Here is a 26,414-nt window from a genome sequence, read left to right on the forward strand (position 1 = left end):
AAGACTTGAATGATGTCCTGGTACACTCAAATAGCATCAACCCAAAGATTAAATTTACTATGGAGAAGGAGAAGAATGGACAACTTAACTTCTTGGATGTATCAGTTATCAAACGGGCAGATGGGACCTTAGGCCATAAGGTCTACAGGAAAGGTACTCATACTGATCGCTACCTCCATAAGAATTCAAACCACCACCCTAGGCAAAAGAGGGGGGTCATAAAAACACTAGTGGATAGGGTCAATAATATTTGTGAACCAGGCTACTTACAAGAAGAACTAAAACATTAACGAATGGCTATTGCAAAAAATGGTTATACGAAAAATGGGATTAACCAAGCACTTCACCCAAATAGAAAAATGCCTAAAAATAGGAGACAGCAACAACCATCAGCTGGAAAAGTATTTCTTCCGTTCATCCATAATATCACGGATCGCATTGGGAAAGCACTAGCCAAGTTTCAGGTAGAGACCATTTTCAGACCACTAAGAAAATTAGTGAATGCCTAAGATCAACAAAAGATGCTCGTCACCCCCTAGCCACCCCAGGGGTATATAAAATTCTGTGCAGTTGTGGCAGGGTTTACATAGGAACTACAAAAAGAAGCATCAATACACGGTTGACGGAGCACAAAAGAAACTGTCGCTTGGGACATATCGACAAATTGGCAGTAGCAGAACATGTTTTTATGGATGGAGGTCACGAAATAAAATTTGGTGAAACAAGCGTGCTAGCGAGGACGTCGCATTATTATACACGTATGTATAGAGAGGCAATTGAAATCCACAAACATCAATACAATTTTAATCGTAAAGAAGAAGGATTAAAATTGGATAAGATATGGCGGTCGACGTTGCATCAATCACGTGACAATCGATTGCCTGCAATCGAGGGAACAGACGATAGCCAGAGATAGCTGCACATCGACGCCACATGACGTGTGCTGGCGCCCTCTACGATATCCATATAAGCGGCGGCCCCAACTCCTAGCAGCCAGTCGTTGACTCACCTCGGAAGATGTTCTCCGTAGTTGAGAAAGAAACGTCAGGAAGAAGAAGTTCTGCAGATCGACCACAGCAACTTAGCCCGGAAGTGTTTATTGATGAAGACGCCGGCCGTGAAAGCCTACATGGAATCATTTACATGAGTATTTGTGTTTATGTTGTCTTCACTGTGATGAAGGCCTGTTTGGCTGAAAGCTTTGTTCAACAGTATTTTGTGGGGCCTGTCTGTGAGTCAGCATCTCTGCTACATTGTGAGTTACAACTATCCTTTTCATATTATTGTCATTAATGTTATAATAATATTTTTCGATGGTATTTGTACCAGTTTATCAACAGAAAACTAGATGTATGTGTGGTAAAACAACAGAATATATTGCAATTTAAATTAAATTGACAATCACACAAACCATGTGCTGTAGACTATGGGAGAATAACTTGAAAGTTGTGCAGAAACATAGTAAAAGATACCTTTGTCAACTGTAACATAGTTGGAAGTACACAAACTAACTTGTAAACCAGTAAGTATGAAATACGTAGACTGACCTACTAGTCAGTAAGTTTGAAGGAGGAGACAATGGCCAAAGATATAATTTCCTCTATTCCCACACCACCTTTATTCACTATGTGTCAGAGATGGACTCCATATTCCTTTATACACAAATATTAATATTTTTCTCCATAACCTAATCTCTAGTCACATCCACCAAAGTACATTTGTGTAATGTCACTCATCTCTGAGGTATCCAGGTGATGGAAGAAATTTTAACTGCCAGTATTCAGCCACTAAGGGGAGGAGAGATGGTAGCATAAAGTTCCTGATCACCAGACCTTTTGCCAATGTTGTGCATTAAATTTCAAATCTGTATGTACTGTCTAAGTGATAGTGTCCACATGGAAAAATTGAAGATGGTCTGTCCATTGGATGGTGATGTTAAAACTTGACTGTCACCTTGGTGCTAGAGTAGACTATGTACCAACATTGGGTTTCGCCTTCTCCTTTCTCTGTCATAAGCATAATCATCCATAAACTCATGGCACTCCACTCTGCACATATTTATCACAGTCACTTACATAAGCATGAATAGCATTGAGCAGTATAGCATTACTTTGTTTTTAATTGAATGTACAGATTAAATTACTACAATTTTCTTGTGTTTTTTTGTAGTTGTTAATGTATACCTTTGCTTGTTTCATGTCTGTGAAGGTTCTCCTTTTTGACATGACCTGTGAATTAATGACTGAATACACTTAAGACACAACATTTGCACTTTACAAAAGAAATGTACCCGATGGGTGTGAATAAAGAAACTCCTTTTAATTTATGATTCTGCAGTTGTAGAGGATATCTCAACCAACAACATTATATGTCTTTTACGTTTTACCTAACTGACACATTAAGAGAAAACCCCATTCTTCATAAAACTGTGTACTACACAGCATAATGTACTAAGGATATATGATCACATGTAGATGACAGAAATTTATGTTAATAAAAGTGACCAGAAACACTTATATAGTTTTGAAAATATTGTAGGATTTTATTTTATTTCATTATGACACTGCTGTGTATTATTAGATCCAGTTCTGTCACTTGATCTCCCATCTGTTTTCGCTTGGGTGGCTAATGTTTAGATATGTTACTTTCTCCTGTGGTCTCCTTGTGGTCTTGCAGAAGAGTTCTCGCTTCCCACACTCGGGGTCGCAGGTTCGATTCCCGGCTGGGTCAGGGATTTCTCCTGCCTCGAGTTGACTGGGCGTTGTGTTGTTGTCATCTTCTTCATCATCATACATCCCCATTATGGTCGGAGGAAGGTAATACCAAACCGCCTCCAATAGGGACTTGACTAGTACAGTGGATGGGTCTCCTGCATTATCCCCTATGCTCCTAGAAGTGTGGAACATCATCATCCTGTGAGATTATTGTAAAACTGTTAAGCTATATAAATACAATAGAGGGAGACATTCCACATCGGAAAAATATATCTAAAAACAAAGATGATGTGACTTACCAAACGAAAGTGCTGGCAGGTCGATAGACACACAAACATACACACAAAATTCAAGCTTTCGCAACAAACGGTTGCTTAATCAGGAATGAGGGAAGGAGAGGGAAAGACGAAAGGATGTGGGTTTTAAGGGAGAGGGTAAGGAGTCGTTCCAATCCCGGGAGCAGAAAGACTTACCATAGGGGGAAAAAGGGACAGGTATACACTCGCACGCACACACACACACATATCCATCCACACATACACAGACACAAGCAGACATTTGTAAAGGCAGAGATGTCAGTCGAGGCGGAAGTACAGAGGCAAAGATGTTGTTGAAAGACAGGTGAGGTATGAGTGGCGGCAAATTGAAAATAGAAATTAGCAGAGATTGAGGCCTGGCGGATAACGAGAAGAGAGGATATACTGAAGGGCAAGTTCCCATCTCCGGAGACAGGTTGGTGTTAGTGGGAAGTATCCAGATAACCCGGACGCTGTAACACTCTGCCAAGATGTGCTGGCCGTGCACCAAGGCATGTTTAGTCACAGGGTGATCCTCATTACCAACAAACACTGTCTGCCTGTGTCCATTCATGTGAATGGACAGTTTGTTGCTGGTCATTCCCACATACAAAGCTTCACAGTGTAGGCAGGTCAGTTGGTAAATCATGTGGGTGCTTCCACACGTGACACTGCCTTTAATCGTATACACCTTCCGGGTTACAGGACTGCAGTAGGTGGTGGTGGGAGGGTGCATGGGACAGGTTTTACACCGGGGGCAGTTACAAGGGTAGGAGCCAGAGGGTAGGGAAGGTGGTTTGGGGATTTCATAGGGATGAACCAAGACGTTACAAACATTAGGTGGACGGCAGAAAGACACTCTTGGTGGAGAGGGGAGGATTTCATGAAGGATGGATCTCTTTTCAGGGCAGGATTTGAAGAAGTCGTATCCCTGCTGAAGAGCCACATTCAGAGTCTGATCCAGTCCCGGAAAGTATCCTGTCACAAGTGGGGCACTTTTGGGGTTCTTCCGTGGGAGGTTCTGGGTTTGAGGAGATGAGAAAGTGGCTCTGGTTATTTGCTTCTGTACTAGGTTGGGAGGGTAGTTGCGGAATTCAAAACCTGTTTTCAGGTTGTTGGTGTAATGGTTCAGGGATTCAGGACTGGAGCAGATTCGTTTGCCACAAAGACCTAGGCTGTAGGGAAGGGACCGTTTGAAGTGGAATGGGTGGCAGCTGTCATAATGGAGGTACTGTTGCTTGTTGGTGGGTTTGATGTGGATGGACATGTGAAGCTGGCCATTGGACAGGTGGAGGTCAACGTCAAGGAAAGTGGCATGGGATTTGGAGTAGGACCAGGTGAATCTGATGGAACCAAAGTAGTTGAGGTTGGAGAGGAAATTCTGGAGTTCTTCTTCACTGTGAGTCCAGATCATGAAGATGTCATTAATAAATCTGTACGAAACTTTGGGTTGGCAGGCCTGGGTAACCAAGAAGGCTTCCTCTAAGCGACCCATGAATAGGTTGGCGTACGAGGGGGCCATCCTGGTACCCATTGCTGTTCCCTTTAATTGTTGGTATGTCTGGCCTTCGAAAATGAAGAAGTTGTGGGTCAGGATGAAGCTGCCTAAGGTAATGAGGAAAGAGGTTTTAGGTACGGTGGCAGGTGATCGGCGTGAAAGGAAGTGCTCCATCGCAGCGAGGCCATGGACATGCAGAATATTTGTGTATAAGGAAGTGGCACCAATGGTTACAAGGATGGTTTCCGGTTTTTTTTAACCTCATTACCTTAGCCAGCTTCATCCCGACCCACAACTTCTTCACTTTCGAAGGCCAGACATACCAACAATTAAAGGGAACAGCCATGGGTACCAGGATGGCCCCCTCGTACCCCAACCTATTCATGGGTCGCTTAGAGGAAGCCTTCTTGGTTACCCAGGCCTGCCAACCCAAAGTTTGGTACAGATTTATTAATGACATCTTCATGATCTGGACTCACAGTGAAGAAGAACTCCAGAATTTCCTCTGCAACCTCAACTCCTTTGGTTCCATCAGATTCACCTGGTCCTACTCCAAATCCCATGCCACTTTCCTTGGCGTTTACCTCCACCTGTCCAATGGCCAGCTTCACACGTCCGTCCACATCAAACCCACCAACAAGCAATAGTACCTCCATTATGACAGCTGCCACCCATTTCACATCAAATGGTCCCTTCCCTACAGCCTAGGTCTTTGTGGCAAATGAATCTGCTCCAGTCCTGAATCCCTGAACCATTACACCAACAACCTGAAAACAGGTTTTGCATCCCGCAACTACCCTCCCGGCCTGGTACAGAAGCAAATAACCAGAGCCACTTCCTCATCTCCTCAAACCCAGAACCTCCCACAGAAGAACCCCAAAAGTGCCCCACTTGTGACAGGATACTTTCCGGGACTGGATCAGACTCTGATTGTAGCTCTCCAGCAGGGATACGACTTCCTCAAATCCTGCCCTGAAATGAGATCCATCCTTCATGAAATCCTCCCCACTCCACCAAGAGTGTCTTTCCACTGTCCCCCTAACCTTCGTAACCTCTTGGTTCATCCCTATGAAAGCCCCAAACCATCTTCCCTACCCACTGGCTTCTAACCTTGTAACTGCCCCCAGTGTAAAACCTGTCCCATGCATCCTCCCACCACCACCTACTCCAGTCCTGTAACCCGGAAGGTGTACACGATCAAAGGCCGAGCCACGTGTGAAAGCACCCACATGATTTACCAACTGACCTGCCTACACTGTGAAGCTTTGTATGTGGGAATGACCAGCAACAAACTGTCCATTCGCATGAATGGACACAGGCAGACAGTGTTTGTTGGTAATGAGGATCACCCTGTGGCTAAACATGCCTTGGTGCACGGCCAGCACATCTTGGCAGAGTGTTACAGCGTCCGGGTTATCTGGATACTTCCCACTAACACCAACCTGTCAGAACTCCGGAGATGGGAACTTGCCCTTCAGTATATCCCTTCTTCTCGTTATCCTCCAGGCCTCAATCTCTGCTAATTACTAATTTCAATTTGCCGCCGCTCGTACCTCACCTGTCTTTCAACAACATCTTTGCCTCTGAACTTCTGCCTCGACTGACATCTCTGCCTTTACAAATGTCTGCTTGTGCCTGTGTATGTGCGGATGGATATGTGTGTGTGTGTGTGCGAGTGTATACCTGTCTTTTTTCCCCCTATGGTAAGTCTTTCTGCTCCCGGGATTGGAATGACTCCTTACCATCTCACTTAAAACCCACATCCTTTCGTCTTTCCCTCTCCTTCCCTCTTTCCTGATGAAGCAACCGTTTGTTGCGAAAGCTTGAATTTACTGTGTATGTTTGTGTTTGTTTATGTGTCTATCGCCTGCCAGCACTTTCGTTTGGTAAGTCACATCATCTTTGTTTTTAGATATGTTAAGCTATATATATATATATATATATATATATATATATATATATATATATATATATATATATATATATATATATATATATATATATATATATATTATAGTCTGTAAAGTTTTTACATCTGTCTGATACGTGTACAAATATTTTTCAAATATAGGATTTTACTAAACATTGTTTTTCATAATGTTCTTTTATCCAGCAACATGTTCACAGCTTGATAAATTATATGTACTAATTTAAATAAACTAACAGATTGTGTAGTTTATGATTTTAAATGATTATTTAATTTTTCCATTATTCATTACTAATCAGCCCTTCATATTACAAATACAGGGCAGTTGTGGGAAGAAATGTATAACATTTGATAGGTATACAATAGAGGTTAGAAAAATGTCATAGCAGCGCTGTCTTAAGCTATTCGACAGTCAGTTTGTAACCCTCTCCTTGGATCATTACACTTAACTTAAATTTTTTCTGCCTGGTCCACTGACGAATGAATATGAAATTTTCATGCTTCACAAAATGTATTTACATTAATTTACAACCGAACTGCACACTCATCATGTAAACAAAACACAAACTTACTTCACTGATCTGTTTGACTTCCAAAACTAAATTCCAAACTGACTGACCGACTCCCCCCACAGCATTGCTGCATTGCTTTATATAGTATTTAACAATAAATTTCAAAATAAACCATTATTAATTTTTTACTATTTTAGTGTTACAACTAAAATTTATGAAACAAATGTTACAGCCGAATAATGTATAAAATATAATATCAAATGACATAATATTTTATAGTAATATCTTTAGTTTTGCATAAGAAAATCAATCTGAACTTTAATTACAATAATGTCTTTTTTTTATTATTTTAGTTATGTAATTAATATCAGTTTGGATATGGTTACTAACATTCAATGATAGTACAGCAATCGTGCTTTATCCAATTACATACATAAATTGAAAAAATAAGACCTAAAATTCTGGAAATGGGAAAGTTGTGTAATGTAAACAATTGGAGGGTTAATTAGAAATGTAATAACAGAGGACGTAAAAACAGATAACAAGTGAACACACATCACTTGGTAATAACTTTTAAGCTGTTTCTCAAGATAATGAGGTTTTCAGTGTTTACTCATTACTCATTTGCAATTATGTTAATTAGAGGCATTAGTTATTTGTGCCAATATTTCCACAGCCTCTTGTTAACTGTTGCTGAATATTTATTACATAAATTTCTTGATTAGATGTTTAATTTAGCATATGTACATAATTTTATTTTTGACAACAATCTATTGACAATCACGACAACGCACGTCCTTCCAGAATATTCTATACCAGTATGCCTCCACAATGAATATCAAGTGTTTTTGCAAATTGGAGAGAGTGATATATATAAAGACACACATACAAGGCCTTAGAAAGCACTGAATTGTCTGTTAACTATCTGGGTGTATATTTAAAAAAAAAAATAAAAAAAAAAAGTGGTATCAGACATTTCATATGAAACTTAGGGCAGTCCATACTGTAATAATTTCTTAAAAACAGGCAATCGTAGATGATAAGCTCATTATATCAGTAGTTTTGGTTTACATTCTGTTCACTGGATGTAACACTGCATGGAGTTTTTTGTTTACAAACATAATACTGTACATGATTTTAGGCTCTACCTATATTTGAAATACATGTAAGGTAGTGACGTAAAAATTTGTAACAAAACTGAATAACAGCTTTTTTTACTTTTTTTAATTACAGCCACCTGACAAAAACCTGCAGAATGGAGACATATTGGGATATTACATTGGGTATAAGATCAGTAACTCATCAGATCCGTTCCACTACAAAACTTTTGAAGTAATTCCTGGAATGGAACTACAAAATACATTGAATGAATTGGAGAAATTTACAGAGTACAGCATCTTAATTCAAGCATACAACAGAGCTGGTGCTGGCCCACGCAGTAAAGAAGTCACTGCTACAACAGAGGAAGATGGTAATAAAATACTGGATGTTATTTTCATAAATTAAGTGGTCATACTTAATAACAGAATCAAGAACTTGCCATGTATCTCAATGTTATTAAATACATTTGTCCTTCAGGAAAAGGAATTCAGAGTTGAGAAATGTGTAGGGGAAGTGAAATTGTTGATTAAGCTACTCAGGTCATTAATTAAGCCACAGGCACTACTTTTTTTAAAATATATCATTTATTTTCTCTGCTTTTCTTTCAGCTCCCTAAACATTTACTCTTGTACATTATTAACCAAAAGTATCTATAAGACATTTCATTCTAATCAGTACAACATAAAGCATAACCCTTGTGATTAGCCAAGCTGAGTCTGTAGTTGTATCTTCCAATATTTTGTACCTGAAGAAAACATTATAACAAGTCACAGTTTATTAAATAAAACATATGTAAAATGACAGTGATTTTCTTCAAGAATTACTTAATCGGTGTTGTTCTTTTCAGCTTGATGTGCATCTACCACTCAGTTTCATAGTTATTTTATCATCAGCTGAAGAACATGCATGATAACACCACTGGAATCTATGGGAAAAACAATAATTTCATTCATGTATTGTGTTCCAAATACTGAAACTGTTAACATGAGACCAAATTGCAGACTTTGTATCAGCCACACACAACAACTAATCATATTTCTGCTGTGTTAGCAGGATCTTCATATCTACATTTCCAGTTGTCCACCACTTTCCAGCCTAACATGACAACATCATCAGTATTCTGTTGCGTTAAGAGGTCCTATGCATCTACAACTCTGGTGGTCCATCGTTTTCTTCTTAATACCTCTATATTTTTTCTTGTGAAGCATAACATCTGAGATCTGCTATCTCTTCCTCCCCCACCTTCTCATCCCTTCCACAAATTCTGCTGAAGCTGCTTTTATAAGCCACTCCTTCTTTTTTAGTGTATGTCCTATATATTTTCTTTTCCTTTGTATTATTACATTTCGTAACTGCCTTTGCTGTCTCACTCTTCTTAGTACAGTTAAGAAAGTCAATTGTAAATAGTGCAGCGCAAGAAATAACGCAAAATGCCAAAAACTGCTAAGTGCAGATATGAGATGAAGCCAGTCAACACCAACCATCCACTGATAGTAAGAAGGGTATGAACAGATTATGTGAAGAAACGCCAATACCACAGAAGATGCTTTGAAAATAAAAGCAAAACGTGTCTGGTGTAATTTTTTAATCAGAATCCAGTCAGCTCAAGACAGATAACCTGTAATAACAGATGTTTTCTTTTAGACTAGTTTCTGAAACAATGTTGGTGTTTGCTTATCACTATTTATATATTTTTTTTCTGTATGGTACTTCTTAAGACATTCTCTCAGGTTAAGTACAGGCTTCCTTTTGCATGTTTCATAGTAGAAAATTGTTTCTCTAGTTCCTCCTTCCTCGTTGCATTTTCTGCATATCATGCACTTCTCTGTTGATTTTGTTTACAAATACAAATACAAATAGAAATTTTTTATTCCACCGTTGAGCATATTTACATGCAATTGGTGTTGTCAGTGTTTGCATAACAATAATAATAATATAATAATAAAATAATAATAATATAAACTTTGTCATGACAGATGTTATTAACTGCAATATAATAATCCAGAATGGATACAATACATATTTGTGCAAATTTCACTAACAACAAGACGTTTCTAATAAATCAATTACAAGATAAAGCAACTACATAGTTGAGTGAATAACAAATAAATAATCAAACAGATTTTTAACAATAAATACATGAAACAGCAATAAAATAGTTGCACAGTGTGGGATATGTATAGTTTGCAGTTAATTTATTATTTATTCTCTTAAGGAAAGTGGGTCATACTCAAGAAAATTACTTTACTTTTGATCCACCTTGAAAGACTAGTTTTAAATTTATTTACTGGCACTGTGTAGGTATTTTCAGGTAATTTGTTGAAGTAGACAGGTCCAAGATATTTGTAGATGTTATGTGTCTTTGCAAGCCTAGCATGTGGCATGTTAATTGTATGTCCACTTCTTATGTTATGGTCATGAACTGTTCTCCTTAAGTCAAATTTACTCAGGTTCTCTTAAACGAAGACAAGGCAGTTGTAAATATACAGGCCAGGACTGTCATATTTAGTTTCTTAAAATAATCTCAACATGATTTATATGGGCTAAGTTCTGCTATGTACCTTATGGCTTTCTTTTTCCATTTAAACACTAATTTTGATCCTACAGAATTGCCCCATAATAGTATTCCATAACTCAGGTGCGACTGGAAGAATGCAAAATATGCATATAACAGAAGTTCTTTCTGACACTGCTCCTCAGCTTGTACAGCAGATATATGGCACACGCCAATTTGCCACATATCTTCCCTGTGTAGGTATCCCAGCTGAGGTTTTGATGTATATGAAATCCCAATAATTTTACTGCTTTGTTATCATGACTGGGAGCATTCAGATTGAAAACAATAGCTTCAGTTTTACCTTAATTCTTCTGCAGTATATTTGCCTCAAACTGAGTAGTGCACCTCTCCATTGCTACTGCCATGCTGTGTTGCACATTTTCAAGATTAGTATCACATGTGATGAATGTTGTGTCATCAGCATATAGCATTGCATCACATGATACAACTGAAGGTAAATCATTTATATAAGTAATGAAAAGGAAAAGTCCAAGAACAGATCCTTGAGGTACACCCTTTACAACTAGGAGACGTTCTGACATTTCGTTATTTACATTAACTAACTGTTTTCTATTGTCCAAGTATGACTGCATTAGGCATAGAGCATTCTCTCTCATTCTGTAGTGGTAGGGTTTTTTTATGAGAATATTGTGGGAGACCATATCAAAAGCTTTTCTGAGGTCCAAAAGTGTTGCACAGATATCATCTTCATTTTCAAAACAATTTTATATTTTTGCTACCATACTCTCAACTGCTTTGACTGTAGAAAGGCTAGGTCTGAAACTATACTGTGAGGAGGTGAGTATATCATTGTGTTCAAAATATTGACTCATCTATTCAAAAAGATTTTGGGCTTGCAGCCAGTCGTAGTTAGTTTCCATCCATGATATTTCGACTGGACAACTGCAAGCCATCCTCAGGTGAGCCATTGAAGACTGACGAAGATGCCCTCCGTTCCGCAATATATAGCATGCAGCGATTATTCCGTGCATGCGTCAAAATCATATTGACAGACGAACCGCACCACTGGCCAGCAGCACCCTCACTGGTGGAACTGCAGAACTCAGCTGTCTTCGGCGTTGTCAACTGCTGCGCCCATCAGAGTACTCTGACGTCTTCGTCTGGAGCAGATCTTAGAGATGACAGGTTCCACGCATTATCTATCTGGTAGCCATTTTCACGGTACATAAGATTGTCTGCCATGCGAATTTTCACTGATTTTTTTATGACGGAGTCCCAAAAGGATGTTGCTGTGGCCAAAATTGTTGTCTTGTCATACTCCATTGAGTGTCCAGTGGAAATGCAATGCTCAGCAATTGCAGACTTGCTAGGTTGCACAAAAGGCGAGTACAGCGTTGATGTTCAGTGCAACGTTCTTCTACTGTTCGCAATGTTTGTCCTATATATGACATGCCACACTGACAAGGTATTTTACAAATTCCCGCCTTCTGCAATACCAGATCTTCTTTCACTGATCCCAGCAGGTCGGAAATCTTCGATGATGGATGGAAAATCACTTTCACTTCGAAACCATGGAGCATTCTTGCGGTTTTGAAGGAAATGTTGCCAACAAAGGGAAGAAAAGCTAAAGATTTAGTAGGCGCGCTCGCTTCTTTCTCCACTGCCTGTTTCTTTGGCTTAATTGCAAGTGCCTTGCTAATTTGCCAGGTAGAATATCCATTCTCTTTGAAAACCCTGTTCAGGTGGGCAAGCTCTTCAGGCAAACTATCTGCATCTGACACTACATGAGCTCTGTGTACAAGTGTTTTAAGTATACTCACTGTTTGCGATGGGTGATGGCAGCTGGACGAATTTAAATACAAATCAGTATGTGTGGGCTTTCGATAAACTGAATGCCCTAGAGAGCCATCACTCTTCTGTCTAACTATCACATCCAAGAAAGGGAGGCAACCATTTTTCTCTAATTCCATGGTAAACTGAATGTTCTCATGAATGAAGTTGAGGTGATCTAAAAACTCCATTAATTTGTCTTCTCCATGAGGCCACACTACGAAAGTATCATCCACATACCTCCAAAAAACAGTTGGTTTGAGGGCTGCTGATTTAAGTGCTCTCTCCTCAAAATCCTCCATAAGAAGGTTGGCCATCAAGAGAGACAAGGGGCTACCCATGGCGACGCCGTCAATCTATTCAAAATATTCTTGGTTAAACATAAAATATATTGTGGAGAGGGCGTGGCGGAACAAAGCAGTGATTCCCACCTGAAACTTACGTCAAAACTAACTAAAAGATCAAAAGTACTTTGGCGGAGAGCCCCAGTCTTTTGATAAAATCAGCCGAGTTTCGTATGTGATGTGGAGTTTTGCCCATAAATGGCCTCAGCAAGGATGCAAGATGTTTGGCTAAATCATAAGTGGGGGCCCCAATATTGCTCACTATTGGCCGTAAGGGTAGTCCGTCTTTATATACCTTCAGAAGGCCATACAGTCTTGGAGTACGCTGCCATGAGGTCTTAAGCACTTCATCGTCTCTGGAGGCATTGAGGAAGAATTCAGGAGTGTAGATGTCTTCCGTTACACACGTCCTGTAGGATTGTTATCAATCTTCCTGTAGGCAGAATCACTTAATAGACCGTACATCTTATCCACATACAAACTGTGAGGTAACAGTACAGTTAAATTGCCTTAATCAGCCTTCAGTACCACAACGTCTGGATCTTCTCGGAGATTTTTCAGTGCAGCCCTTTCTGCGGAGGTTATGTTACTGTGTTGAGGAGGAGCTCTCAGAAGAGCACGGCAAGTTTCCCTGCAAGTTTCTTCTGCAGTTTCCATAGGAAGGTGTCATATAGCTTCTTCAACACCACTTACAAAACTTACCAAAGGTGGTGCTCTAGGCATAGATGCAAAATTCAAACCCTTACTTAATACCAACAGCGTCGCGTCATCCAAATTCTTGTCTGTGAAGTTAACAATGGAATGTTTTGCTGTGGCGATGACTGTTGTGGCACCAGATGATCAAATTTTGACATCTGCCAAGAACTTGCATCCTTGTGTACCCACTCAAATTTGGCGGAAGTCACTCCATCAACTCAGTCCCATGATACAGTAGACAGATGTGCTGCAATCTTCAGATACAGGTGGAACAATTCTTCTGAAATGGCATCCAATCTTCATCTTCTGTGGCAAATTCTCTCTCTAACAATAGCGTGACCGGCCTTTTCCGTAATCTTCCGTGCAGTGGCAGTCTTAATAAAAGACGTCACTCTGGCAAATTTTGGTATTATGCCATGGTCCCGACATCTCAATAAAAAGTTCAAATAACACAAAAGCTTAGCTCTCTTACCACGTAGTTTGTCAAAACTTCTTACATGTGAGGCCATCTCCTCCCCGTAAAGGCGTCTGATGTGAAATTTAAAATTTTCCTGGCGAACTAAACATTCAAAATGATTTCGGGCTTGCAGCCAGTCATCATTAGGTTCCATTCACGATATTTCTTCAGTCTTCAATGGCTCACCTGAGGATGGCTGGCAGTTGTCCAGTCGAAATATCGTGGATGGAAGCTAATGACGACCGGCTGCAAGTCCAAAATCTTTTTGAATATTTAGTTCGCTGGGAAAATTTTAAATTTCACGTTGACTCATCTGTTTAAGCATGCAGTATTCTATTATTTTTGATGTTGTTTCATCTTCTTCAAACTGCATGAAAAATCCTTCTGAGAAGCATAACTGTACCTGTTAAATAAAATTTCGTTTTGTGCTGTCCATGAGCAAGTTGAGGGCTTGTTCAGAACATGTCAGTATAGATGTGATAGCCTGAACTACCTGAACAAACAAGCAATTGGATGCCAAATGAAACACTATTTGGGTCGCTAAAGGCATATGAGGATGAATTAGACTTTTTATAGTTGTCTTTCCATTATATGGAATATGAAAGAAACATAATCATTTTCAGAATCACGCAGATGGAAAGCTCATAAACCCCACTTTGTAGGCTTCTTTGGATTGTAGCACTTGGATTGATTTCTTCCTTTGAATCCTTCTGTGCTCTCTTCTATAGCCACATTTCTTTTTGGTAAATAAAGTTCTTTGTGTTTACTGGCAATATACTCACTAACATACATCTTGCTCACTCACTCACTCACTTGATACCATTGAGATACGACAGGTGGAAGTAAAGGCAGCATCTAAAATATTTGGAAGGAAAAGACAGACAAAAAAAGACTTCCTTGAAAAAAGGAGTTTGTTCTAGCCAGTCTTCTGTAAAATAGTCAACTAATTCTGCTTTTAAATTAAAGGCCATGTTCAGTATTATACAAAAAAAAAAAAGCCTTCAATTCTTCTAGTGAAATATCCCTCCATGAGTGCAAGGTTTATACTATCCCTTCCCATCTCCCTTTTAAGGTTTCCTAGTACTCCTGTCTTTTAGCAGTGTTCTTACATTCAAGGTACCCGTCTGTGTTTTGATATCTTGACCGTGCCTCCTGTCAAGATTAAAAAGATTGTATAATGCCCTCTGTTAGCATATTCTGTGGCGTTACTGAATGGTTTGAATCTTTGCCTTGCCAATGTTCTGCAGTTATAGATTCATCACTATGCAAGGTGTATCCTATTTGGGCAGGGTATTTCCTTTCATTGAAGTCAGTAGATTCAACTGCATCATTTGGTGATTTTATGCTGATTCTTTCACATGCGGGGCTATTTATGTGTTGGTCCCATTAAAATGCCAATAACTTTAATGCCATTCATAGAGATTTCCCTATTTTTGCCCTGTTGAAAAAATGCATTGTACAGTGTAGGTGATGGATTCTTTCCACCAGTCATGAATGTTTTGCAAGTTTATAGAAATAACATGCTTTTCTGGTTCTAAAGTGTGATTGCAACTAAAGGAATTTAGTATGATGTAAACATATGAATATAACCTTCCTGCGCCTACAGATCAGTGATATATGAGTACGTGCATAGACCTCAATGGTCAGTGTCAATTCAAATAAAGTCCTATTGGGTGTTGATCCAAATCATAGTGTTAAAAACAACAATGAGACAAAACTGACATTTTGACTGATACTGATTCCACACTTTTAATTGCATGAGACTATGTTTTGCATACCATTTTATAATTCAAAAAGATCTAAATTTTATCTGGGCTTCTGTTTCAGTGCCAGGAGCACCACCTACTGATGTTAGGTGCACAGCATTGTCTCCAGAGAGAATTTTAGTACTGTGGTCAAGTCCTCCAGAATCTGCTATTAACGGAATACTGAAGGGTTATAAAGTACTCTACCGCTCACTGGCAGACTGGGATGGTAAAAAAGAAACTTAATTTTATAAACTAGAGCTGTTGTTTCTATAATTTTTACCCTCCTAGTAATATGTATGCTAATTCTAACATTATCTCACAGCAATTAAACAACACATAATACACTGCTTCTAAACAGCAAGATTCTTGGATTTCATTCTGCTCATTAGTATACAAGTACTAGTCTAAGAATTGTCTTTTTCTCTATTTTTTTCATTTTTCAATTCATATTGATGAAGAAATTGTCATTCTCCACTCTCACGCTCAGCTTATTATAAAATTAACTGTAACTATAGTTCATACTTTCTAATGAAATGAAATATCTGATCAGAAAATATTAAGCACTGTTTCTTTTCTTTTCTCTTTGTTACTAATTTAATTTCTTTGTATTTCTAGTAGATCAAAGATAACACAGTTTCTCTGAGAAACTCCACATACACAATGTGATCAAAAGTATCCAGTCACCTGGCTGAAAATGACTTACAAGTCTGTGGCTTGCTGTAATTCAGTATGGTGTTGGCCCACCCTTAGCCTTGATGACAGCTTCTGCTCTCACAGGTGTACATTAAATCAGGTGCTGGAAGGTTTCTTGGGGAATGGCAGCCCATTCTTCACAGATTGCTGCACCAAGGAGAGGTATCGATGCTGGTCAGTGAGGCCTGGCAAGAAGTCGGCGCTCCAAAACATCCCAAGGGTGCTCTATAGGATTCAGGTCAGGACTCTGTGCAGGCCAGTCCATTACAGGGATGTTATTGTCCTGTAACCACTCCGCCACAGGCTGTTTATTATGAACAGGTGCTCGATCACATTGATAGAGGCAATCACCATCCCCGAACTGCTCTTCAACAGTGGGAAGGAAGAAGGTGCTTAAAACATCAATGTAGGCTTGTGCTGTGATAATGGCATGCAAAACAACAAGGGGTGTAAGCCCTCTCCATGAAAAACACGACCAAAACATAACATTTTGCTGTTGTCACTACACACACTGGCAGATAACATTCACTGGGCATTCATCATATCCACACCCTGCCATTGGATTGCCACATTATGTACCATGATTCATCACTCCACACAATATTTTCAATTGTCCAATGTTTACACTCCTAACACCAAGCGAGGGGTCATTTGGCATGTACTGATGTGTGGCTTATGAGCAGCCGATCGTCCATAAAATCCAAGTCTTCTCACTTCCCACCTAACTTTCATAATACTGGCAGTGGATCCTGATGCAGTTTGGAATTCGTGTGTGATGGTCTGGATAGATGTCCGCCTATTACACATTACGACCTTCTTCAACTGTCAGCGGTCTCTGTCAGTCAACAGATGAGGTCAGCCTGTAAGCTTTCATGCTGTATATGTCCCTTCATATTTCCACTTCACTATCACAACAAAAACAGTGGACCTAGGGATGTTTAGGAGTGTGGAAATCTCACGTACAGACTTATGAAACAAGTGACACCCAATCACCTGACCTCGTTTTAAGTCCATGAGTTCCACAGAGTGCCCCATTTGGCTCTCTGATGATGTCTAATGACTACTGAGGTAGCTGATATAGAGTACATGGCAGTAGGTGACAGCACAATTCACCTAATATGAAAAATGTATGTTTTTGGGGGTGTCTGTATACTTTTGATTACATAGTGTAGTTTTTCTTTATTCAAGACCTGAGTACAGAAACGTATACAGCAAACAGGGGTGCAAACTCACACTGCAACAAACAAACAAACAAAAGAAGAAAAGAAAATTACTTTTATGACAGGTGGAAGCACGTTATCAGATCTATAAAAACTCTAAATGGGCTTCAAACCCTGAGTTCTTTTATTCGAAAAAGTAGATGAAGGTTTCTGGAAGAATGAAAATTTATATGAGAACTAAGTTTCTCATGGCATATATAATGTTCAAATAACTAGGTTACATCACCAGAAACCACCGATGTTTTGATAGGAGCTCACACTGTCGTTTTCTAGGCAAACCTGCAGTAAGCAAATGCTGTGCAAGGGAAATTAAAACCTCAGTTTTCTGAGAACCTTGAAAAGATTACACACACACACACACACACACACACACACACACACACTGTAAACGCTAGTGCCATCACAAATCAAAGATGACCAACATCAAAAGTTATTCCATAGGATGATTGGTGTCAAGACAATGTTCTGCATGGTGAATTTGCTTGGCTGTTGTAAGAATCACCATCTGGCTCAGTGTGAAAGAGTACTTCGTACCTTAATTCACAGGGACCACATCATTTCAGACACTGTGAGTTCGTCAGCTGAGTGAGCCCACAGCAAAGTCGCCTTTTGTCAGATGGTTGTAGTGAAAGACAGATCAGACATACATTGTGCTATCAACCAAACTGTGCACTGGGTGAGTAATTACGATACGGAAGTGGTGCCAAAGTCTATGGCCTTTTTGCCTTGCATAGGGAGCATTTTAAACAGGTTTGGTTGTATTTTGTGGAAATACAATGTGAAGTATGTTTTACAACCACCAACTAAGATCATTGTCCTTTTAGTTTCCATAAAGAATGATCTTCGATTCCATAAGCCAGGTGTCTGCTGTATTCCTTGCAGTTGTCGCACGTCATATATCGGTCTCAAGTAGCCTGCTGCCGATAGCCTACAGTCCCTGGCAGGCAAATGCTCTTTGTATTGCTACATACCAGGTCTGGCCAGCAGTATGTATGTGTCAACAGGTCTGTACTCGTCACTGGTCTGTAGAGTAGGTTGGGGTAAAAGTATGCAGTTTTAGTTTCACTACATTAAAAAAAAATGAGCTCATAACAATATTATGCAGTTTTACATATTGGAAACATTGTGTAAAAGTTTCACTGTCATCCAGCTATTATTAGAGAACTAATAAAAGTTTCCTTAAAAAATTTTTTTGCACACTCACTACGTGCTGTGGGGTAAGAGTATGCAGGCCTGGGACAAGAGTACACAGAATGTAATCCTACCCCAGCTGATAAAAATAAAAAGGATTACAATTAAATATGTGAAAAAAATTATAAACTCTTTATTTTATCTGAGAGTAAGGCTGAAAAAACTTTGTGGCAAATGCAGTACTGAACTATTGTTTGGTTTTCTTCCATCAAAAAGTTTTAGTGAACTGGCCAAGGTGCCCACTACCTTTGCAGTTTTTAAGATGATTTCTAAAGGCAATTGGATGCTTGCTGTATATAACTACCATCTTCAGTAAGACCTAGAGCTTGATGATAAAGTAGTTCTGTTAATGGCTGTTGAGTTGATGTCCTCAGTCAGTTTGTGGAAAAAAAAATTCTGCTATGGAAGACTTACTTATATTCAAAGTCTGTTCCAGACCCATTAAAAGAACAATTACAGAAAAGGAAAATTAATTCAGGTTTTCTAAGGTGGATAATGAGGCATCAAAGGTAAATAAACACCAATAAAAAATGCATGATTACACTGGAAGGGACTACACAAGTCCTGTGGTAAATGTTCATAAACGGTTTCTTGATGGGGTAAAAGTATGCCCTGTGAACTTTTACCCATTACACCTGCATAATTTTTCCCATTCTGTTATTTTTTTTCTGGCAGTCTGTGAATAACACAAACAACTAAAATCATGGAGATCAAGGCAGATACTGGAAACTTACAGCTGCCATTTCCAGTATGGAGTTTATCTGATTTTATGTAGATTTAGGTGCACCTAACACTGAACGCAAACTATACAAATTTTGCATCAAAAATGAACAACAGTGACTTATCAGAATTTCTCCAGCTGTGTCGACTGTGTTGAGGATTCAGAATAGAATTGAGCAGATGATGAGGTATGTGATGCCTGGTGGGGGAATGGTGAACTTCTGCTTTAGAGACCTGAAAACTTGACATGTACTCTTTCCCTATGTGCACTTAAACCCCACTTACCCTATGCATCAACAAGTCTGTAACCATCTCTAGGTTATACCTAATCTGTATGCTGTCACTCTGTGTTTTAATAAACTGTGAAGTTTTTGTATCTCTGTTTTTCATTGTGTTTCAAGTCGCAACAAATGTAAATGAGTAAATGGGGGAAGCAGGCAACTGTAACAGAGGTTAGGATATGCTGTCATGTGGGCGATGAGAGCAGAGTCCCTCTTGCATGGTTGATAACTGAATATTTTTGTTACCTGTATTCTCAAAAAATTTGAGAAAGGCAGTGTATTATAAAATGGTTGCTTATTTCTTGTAGCACAAGTTTTTGGCAGATTCACAGTTTAGTTTTAGAAATTTCTCTTCATCCCTTCTAGAATGAGATAATGGGATGTACCTTTGTCACATCTCTTCTTTTTCTCTCTCTGTTTTATCAGAAGAAGGAATGAGTTTTCTAGAGCTAATGATTGCATTACTTTCTTTCTATGTTTGTCCATGTTTACAGCCAAATGGTAAGTAAATGTTTCACTTCAATGAGGCTCTCAGGTACTGCATTGTTGCTAAATGTGATAATTTCATCATTGGTGGAAGGCTCAGTTGGACATAGTCATGGCAAGACATGATTACATGTTTGTTAATGTTAACATGTTTATCAGAAGAAGGAATGAGTTTTCTAGAGCTAATGATTGCATTACTTTCTTTCTATGTTTGTCCATGTTTCCAGCCAAGTGGTAAGTAAATGTTTCACTTCAATGAGGCTCTCAGGTACTGCATTGTTGCTAAATGTGATAATTTCATCATTGGTGGAAGGCTCACTGGGACATTGTCATGGCAAGACATGATTACATGTTTGTTAACCAGGTGTCCTACGCTTCAATATCCTAACAATAGTGTAATGCGTCGGAAGACGACAAAAATAAAGAATAGGTTCCAGAACTGAGACTTACACTATTGGATCATCATTTCAAATAGTCCTGACCTAACTTCTTCTGATTAGTCTCTGCCTAGTCCACTTAAATAATAGTACAAAGTCAACAGCTTTTTATGAAACAAAAGTTGCATAGCAATAATGCATTCGCAAATTTGGAATGCATTAATCAATACATTATTTACTATTACAAATTTATTCTTACTTCATATTGACCATCTTCAATCAAGTCCCAATTTCAATTCATTTTCATTTTTTGTTGTTATAAGTTCTTCAAATATTCCCCTTTCATGTAACTTTCTTTCTTCTGTCCCCAATGATCTTGTCTTCTCTGCCTTGGATCATTTCTGTTGTATATCTTGTCCTGGTGAGATTCGTTAATTTTATTTATGATTCTTGAATATTATTTCTTTTGACAATTTTCTTGACCCATTGGAACCAGATGCTACATGTTGTGAAACAGCAATTGGTGTTAGATATCTTGTGGTCAAGTGCATACTTCATTACTGAGTGATCAAATTAGCATTTGGCAACCTTTTAGCAGTGGCCAACTTACAAATAGATAGCTGGTTGATCTTCAGACCCACATAAAAGGCATACAATAATTGAAAATGAATTCATATTTGACGGAAATAATTTTTGGTTTTAGGCCACACTAAACACTAAAAACAAGTAAAATACTGATGATGTCAGTATTATGAAAAGAATATTTGTTACTCACCATATAGTGCATATGGTGATCTCCGCTATATGAGTAGCAATTTATCCTTTTCCTAATACTGTTAGTATTCCATCTTGGATTTTCTAGTGTTTAAAATGCTGATGTATTTTGCAGTGGTCTTCTTCAGGATGAAATGTTAGTATTTTAATTGTTTTTAGTGTTTCATAATGGCACAGCCTTCCTTTCCTCTTCAGGACCACTGTAAAGATGCTCAAAATGTTGGTATTTTATTGGTTTTGGTATTTTGTAATGAGATGGCCTAATATGCAAAATGATTATATACAGATATATTATTATTATTATTATTATTGTGATTATTATTTTTAATACTGAAACTGGCCATGGTTGTCTGTGGACTTAAGCAGTTGATACCGATAATTGATTTGGCATCTTTGCCCTGTAGCCCTGCATCTAATGTTATGAAATATGTGGAAGCAGGACATATTGGGTGCATGCATCTGATAGGTATTTCATATGGATAGACCTGTGTGCAAAGGATTCAAAGAAGAAAGAAGGAGTCAAACTTGAATCAACCAAAGTACTTTATAGGTTGAGTGCGCAGCAGGCTACTACTTTGGGAGAGGTAGGAATGGTTTTGGGAGGATGTTGTTAATTTCAAGGCATGTTGAGATAAGGTTAAATCCGTGATGGATGGACATTTTGATGTAGAAGGTATGGCAGTTGTTGTTAGCACTAACTGATTTAATGTTCTATCTTGCTTTCATTTTATTTTAATGAACTATACAACTTGCATTAGCCTATGAAAATAAAAACTGATGAAGACAGAACATTGTCTTAATTAGTAAAACTGTGATCTATATAATGATTTTATATTGTACATTGACAAATATATTGTCAAATATGGTATTGGTTGTCATTTCCTGGGTTGTAGTATGCAATAAATTCTTAATTCTAAGGGAGTTCCATTGGTGTTGTTCTGGAGGGCCACATAATTGGAGAAATAGCCCAAGTTGATAAGTATACAGTATCTCATATCCTATGCCATTCTTCTCATTCTTGATCTCTCTTATGATAAATTTGGTTTCAAAGTATTTGAGAGAAAGTATCAAGAAAATAATAAATTCTTCATTCACCACACTTTTGTGGTGAACTTCTCCCTGTTGTCCCATTTTGGACTATCCCAAAATGTGTTCATGTGTGTGGTCTACCTAACTTATTTGTGGCCTAGAAAGAAACTGTCAAAAACTGTTTGATTGGAATCACCTGCACTTGCTGAAAGTATCACTGGTGGAAGTAAGTTTAAATCATACATTAATGATTCAAGTACTTTGTGATTGTTTGTTTTATGATAGAAAACCACTGCTGAAATCTCCACAAACAGTGATACAGCTGTTTTTCTTAGAGAATTTTATTGGGCAGGTTCTACTTTTGCAGCGATATTTTTAATGTACTTAAGGCTTCCCTATAATTTATTACTGTTACAGAAGCATGTGTTTCTAATTGTGTATTGATGCCATGACATTAATGAATTGGTCAAGTATGTTATCAGAAGGCATGATAGGTCTAACCTATCTTTCATTTAAATTTCTCATATAATGATTCCTTGCAGAAGTGTCCATTCTATTACATTAATTCTGGAAGATAAAAGGAGAGCTGCTTTTTGTTTTGATTAACATTTAAATACAGTGACATAATAATTACAGGGCATAGTCTCAATATCTGATGTCATCCTTAGATACATTCAAAATTTTGCGAAGTATGAAATGTGTAATGGCTGAGTTAGTTGTAATGATTATTTTGCACAAAATCTGTGGAAGTTGTTTTTCCCTGAAACATTAAAATTCCTTTGTGAATCTTCTTTAGAAAAATGGCAAGGTTCGCACCCAAATGCACACCACACCACAAGTGAAAGAACACATTTATTTTAACATACACACAGAACAATTTTTACAATAAATCATCACAAAAAGACAACCATGGGTACTTCTGAGTTCATATAACTGATAATCTTCCTAGTCCTTGCCCCCCATTAACTTCCAATTTGTTTTACATCTCAGGTTGTCGATTGGCTTTGTCAGACAGGCAACACATTCTTATCACTCGCAATATATTCTGAACTTATGTTGTTGGCTTCCACATCCTCTTGCATGAAGAAAATCTAAACTAATATGCTTGATTCTTTCTGAAGAATCACAATTTTTAGCAAGTTTCTTTGCACTTTGATTATCAATGAAAATCTTTGTAAGATGGGGCAGAAAACTATCTTGATCAATTTCTTTCAGAAAATTGTTCAGTCACTTTGTTTTTCTTACAGATTCACCCAGTGCAACAAACTCTGCTTCAACAGTGTAACAGTTCATTATTTTCTGGTGCTGTAGCTTATAGCTCCACTTCCAAAATCTGTCAAGTATCCACTAAAGGATTTATGGTGATATGGATCAGGTCTCCAGTCTGCATTGGTATACATTTTGATTTTCTTACCATTCTTGTGGTAAGCAATAATGTAGTGTGTGTGACAGCATGCCAGCACTCCTCACTTGGATTGCTCCTGAACTGGCTTAAATAAGTCACTGGGTATGCTAAGTCTGGTCTTTCATGTGGTGCCAAGCATAGAAAACTTTCAGATGTAGGTTTGTATTTTGATACAACCTGTTCCTTAAGCTTGTATTCATCTGTCACATTTTGTAGCTTTACTTTCATGATAGGTATTTTCACACTTTAATAGTTTTCCATTTGGAATTATTTTAAGATTACTTTTGCATACGCTGCTTGGTCTAAAATCAGTGTTCCACCTTCTCTCGTAACTCGAACTGACAGTATGTCATGCTACTTCAAGGTCTCTTACTTCAAATTCACAGGGTGTATACGACCCGGGACAACCGGGAATTCCGGGAAAAACCCGGGAATTTTTTCATCCGGGAGAAAACCGGGAAAAACCCGGGAATTTTTCGGAATTCCGGGAATTTTTCATTGTTTTAGCTTTCAGTTACATTTTTGTAGTTTTGACTGCAGAATTGATTCTCTAGCAAAGAATGTTATTGTATCCTGCTACTGGAAATGATACTGCAGCAATAAAATATAAACGAGAGGGAAAAAAATAAAACTGTAGTGGCAAAGGAAATGTGCATTTTACGACAACAAAACACCGTGCACGCACAAGCGTGTACAGATAGCAAAAATATGTTAAAGGCCGTAGGGCGCAGACTGTAATTCTTCGTAACAATAAACTGCTTGCTATGAGCATGACGTCACAACTGTTCACATTAGGTTCGTTTGACCAGTTGCCAGCGGTCTGTTGCGCATGCGCATTTGACTCGCGTATAAGCAGTACCTTCTCTCGCTTCCTGCTTCTTGAAGTTTGGCTGTTAGCTGCATCGGTAGTAGCAGCAAGCAGCCAGATGCAAACGAGAAAACTTTTTCTCGCGCGCCCTAGCTGCCAGATTCGCGCTTGCACAGAGTTGTCTGACAAGTTGTAGTGGGGAGGGGGTTAGTCTCCACGTGACCCGTGTTTACGTTAAGTCATAAGTGATTCCGCTGCTTCTCTTCGTGTACAGCTCCCACGTCAAATGAAAACAAAACGGATTTCTGTGGCCGGGAGCTATCAAGTGAATTAAAATGCATTCACATAATTACACAGGGCAAAAATATATTATTAATTTCAGTTTCTGATTTTATTTTCTTTCCAAGTTAGCAGTCAAGCATTAATCGCCTTGCAGAAGAATGAAGTTATTTTTGCAAGTTTGCTAAAGAAATTCCGCTGAGGCAATCATTTTATTTGAAACGAAGTGTTTCATTTAACAATTTTGGGTACTTCCAACTGTTCGGTGAATTTCAAGTGCACGTTATCATCCATGTATGGCATTATGCCATAATAAAGAACCAAACATGAGATCGTAGAGTACTGGTACTCCAAGAAAATTTACAACCCAAAAACCACACTGAAAAGCTTAATATCAGATGGGACCTACTTCATTGTGAATCTGGAAAAAACCAATGTGCACTTCAAGCCGAATTATGCATTTTAGTATGATTCACGAAATTTTGATGCCTTTTGGAGTATCCTCTGATGCCCTGTTTCTTTTATGGTGTAGTGTAAGCTCTCTTAGTGCGTTATACACACGAACATGCGGGCTTCCTACACCACTGCAGTTGCACACGCACAATAATTCGTTTTTGGCGCTCTCTGGCAACTGGTAAATCGAACCTATAACTAACAGTATTGCGAACGGTGGTTAGAGAAGCGTTACTTTCAAAGTAAATTTCTTTTTACGCAAGATGAATTATGTTAGGTGTGTGAAAGTGGGATGGATATCTAAATCACAGAGCGTTCGAAACTGAACAGTTTGAGGACCAGCCACTTCAAGAATTTCGAGCCGAGGCATTTATGTCACAATTTTAAATTTACTGGCACATTTGTGTGATGTATCTTAAAGTATATCACACCAAAAAAAGACCAATATTACACGTGAAAGCTTAGCTTTTCTTGTAGATATACGGTACTGTGTACATTAATGTAAACCGTTAACTTTTCCTCTTGTGTGTTCGCGCTATGTAACCAGTAATCTTGCTAGTGGCTGACTATAAGACGTGCCCTATGCTCTGAATAGCTGCTGTCATCGGCTGGCGAGATCTCGTGGCTTGAGATATGATTCGCTTACAAAAGGACATCACAACCTCGGTTGCAACGCTCCGGAAACTAACAAGCTGTGTTTGGTGCAATTCGAATTTATACTTTCGTAATACGAAAATATGCAGCGTATATGTTGCTGCAAATCAAAGGTCTTTCCAAAACTTCTCTGCTCCGGCTTTTCTTTTTTTTCCGGGAAGTTCTACGCGATTATATAAAACGTTAACCATTCAAAGGATTGATAAGTTTTACAGTTCCGAGGGAACTTTTTCTGTGCTAAGTGACGCCCGGGAAAAAGCATATTTTTTAAACGAGAAATCCGGGAATAATCCGGGAATTTTTTTTCCTTGTCCCTGTATACACCCTGAATTCGGTGCTTTTACTTATTTCACTTTTCTTGCCATACAACATTATGTCATCCTCATATGCAGTTACAATGAGT

At 38.5% G+C, this 26,414-nt stretch overlaps 1 protein-coding gene across 1 annotated transcript in view; it reads left to right on the top strand.

Annotated features, from left to right (window-relative positions):
- The window catches only part of LOC126150305 (Down syndrome cell adhesion molecule-like protein Dscam2), a 195,185-nt gene that overhangs the window by 23,753 nt on the left and 145,018 nt on the right, over nucleotides 1-26,414 (top strand). The window contains exons 3-4 of the mRNA XM_049915868.1: nucleotides 8,181-8,418; nucleotides 15,721-15,867. Coding sequence (XP_049771825.1) covers nucleotides 8,181-8,418; nucleotides 15,721-15,867 — 385 coding nt within the window. The remainder of the gene's footprint in view (nucleotides 1-8,180; nucleotides 8,419-15,720; nucleotides 15,868-26,414) is intronic.

The sequence above is a fragment of the Schistocerca cancellata genome, chromosome 2 (assembly GCF_023864275.1).
Source record: "Schistocerca cancellata isolate TAMUIC-IGC-003103 chromosome 2, iqSchCanc2.1, whole genome shotgun sequence".
In the NCBI taxonomy this organism is placed as follows: domain Eukaryota; kingdom Metazoa; phylum Arthropoda; class Insecta; order Orthoptera; family Acrididae; genus Schistocerca; species Schistocerca cancellata.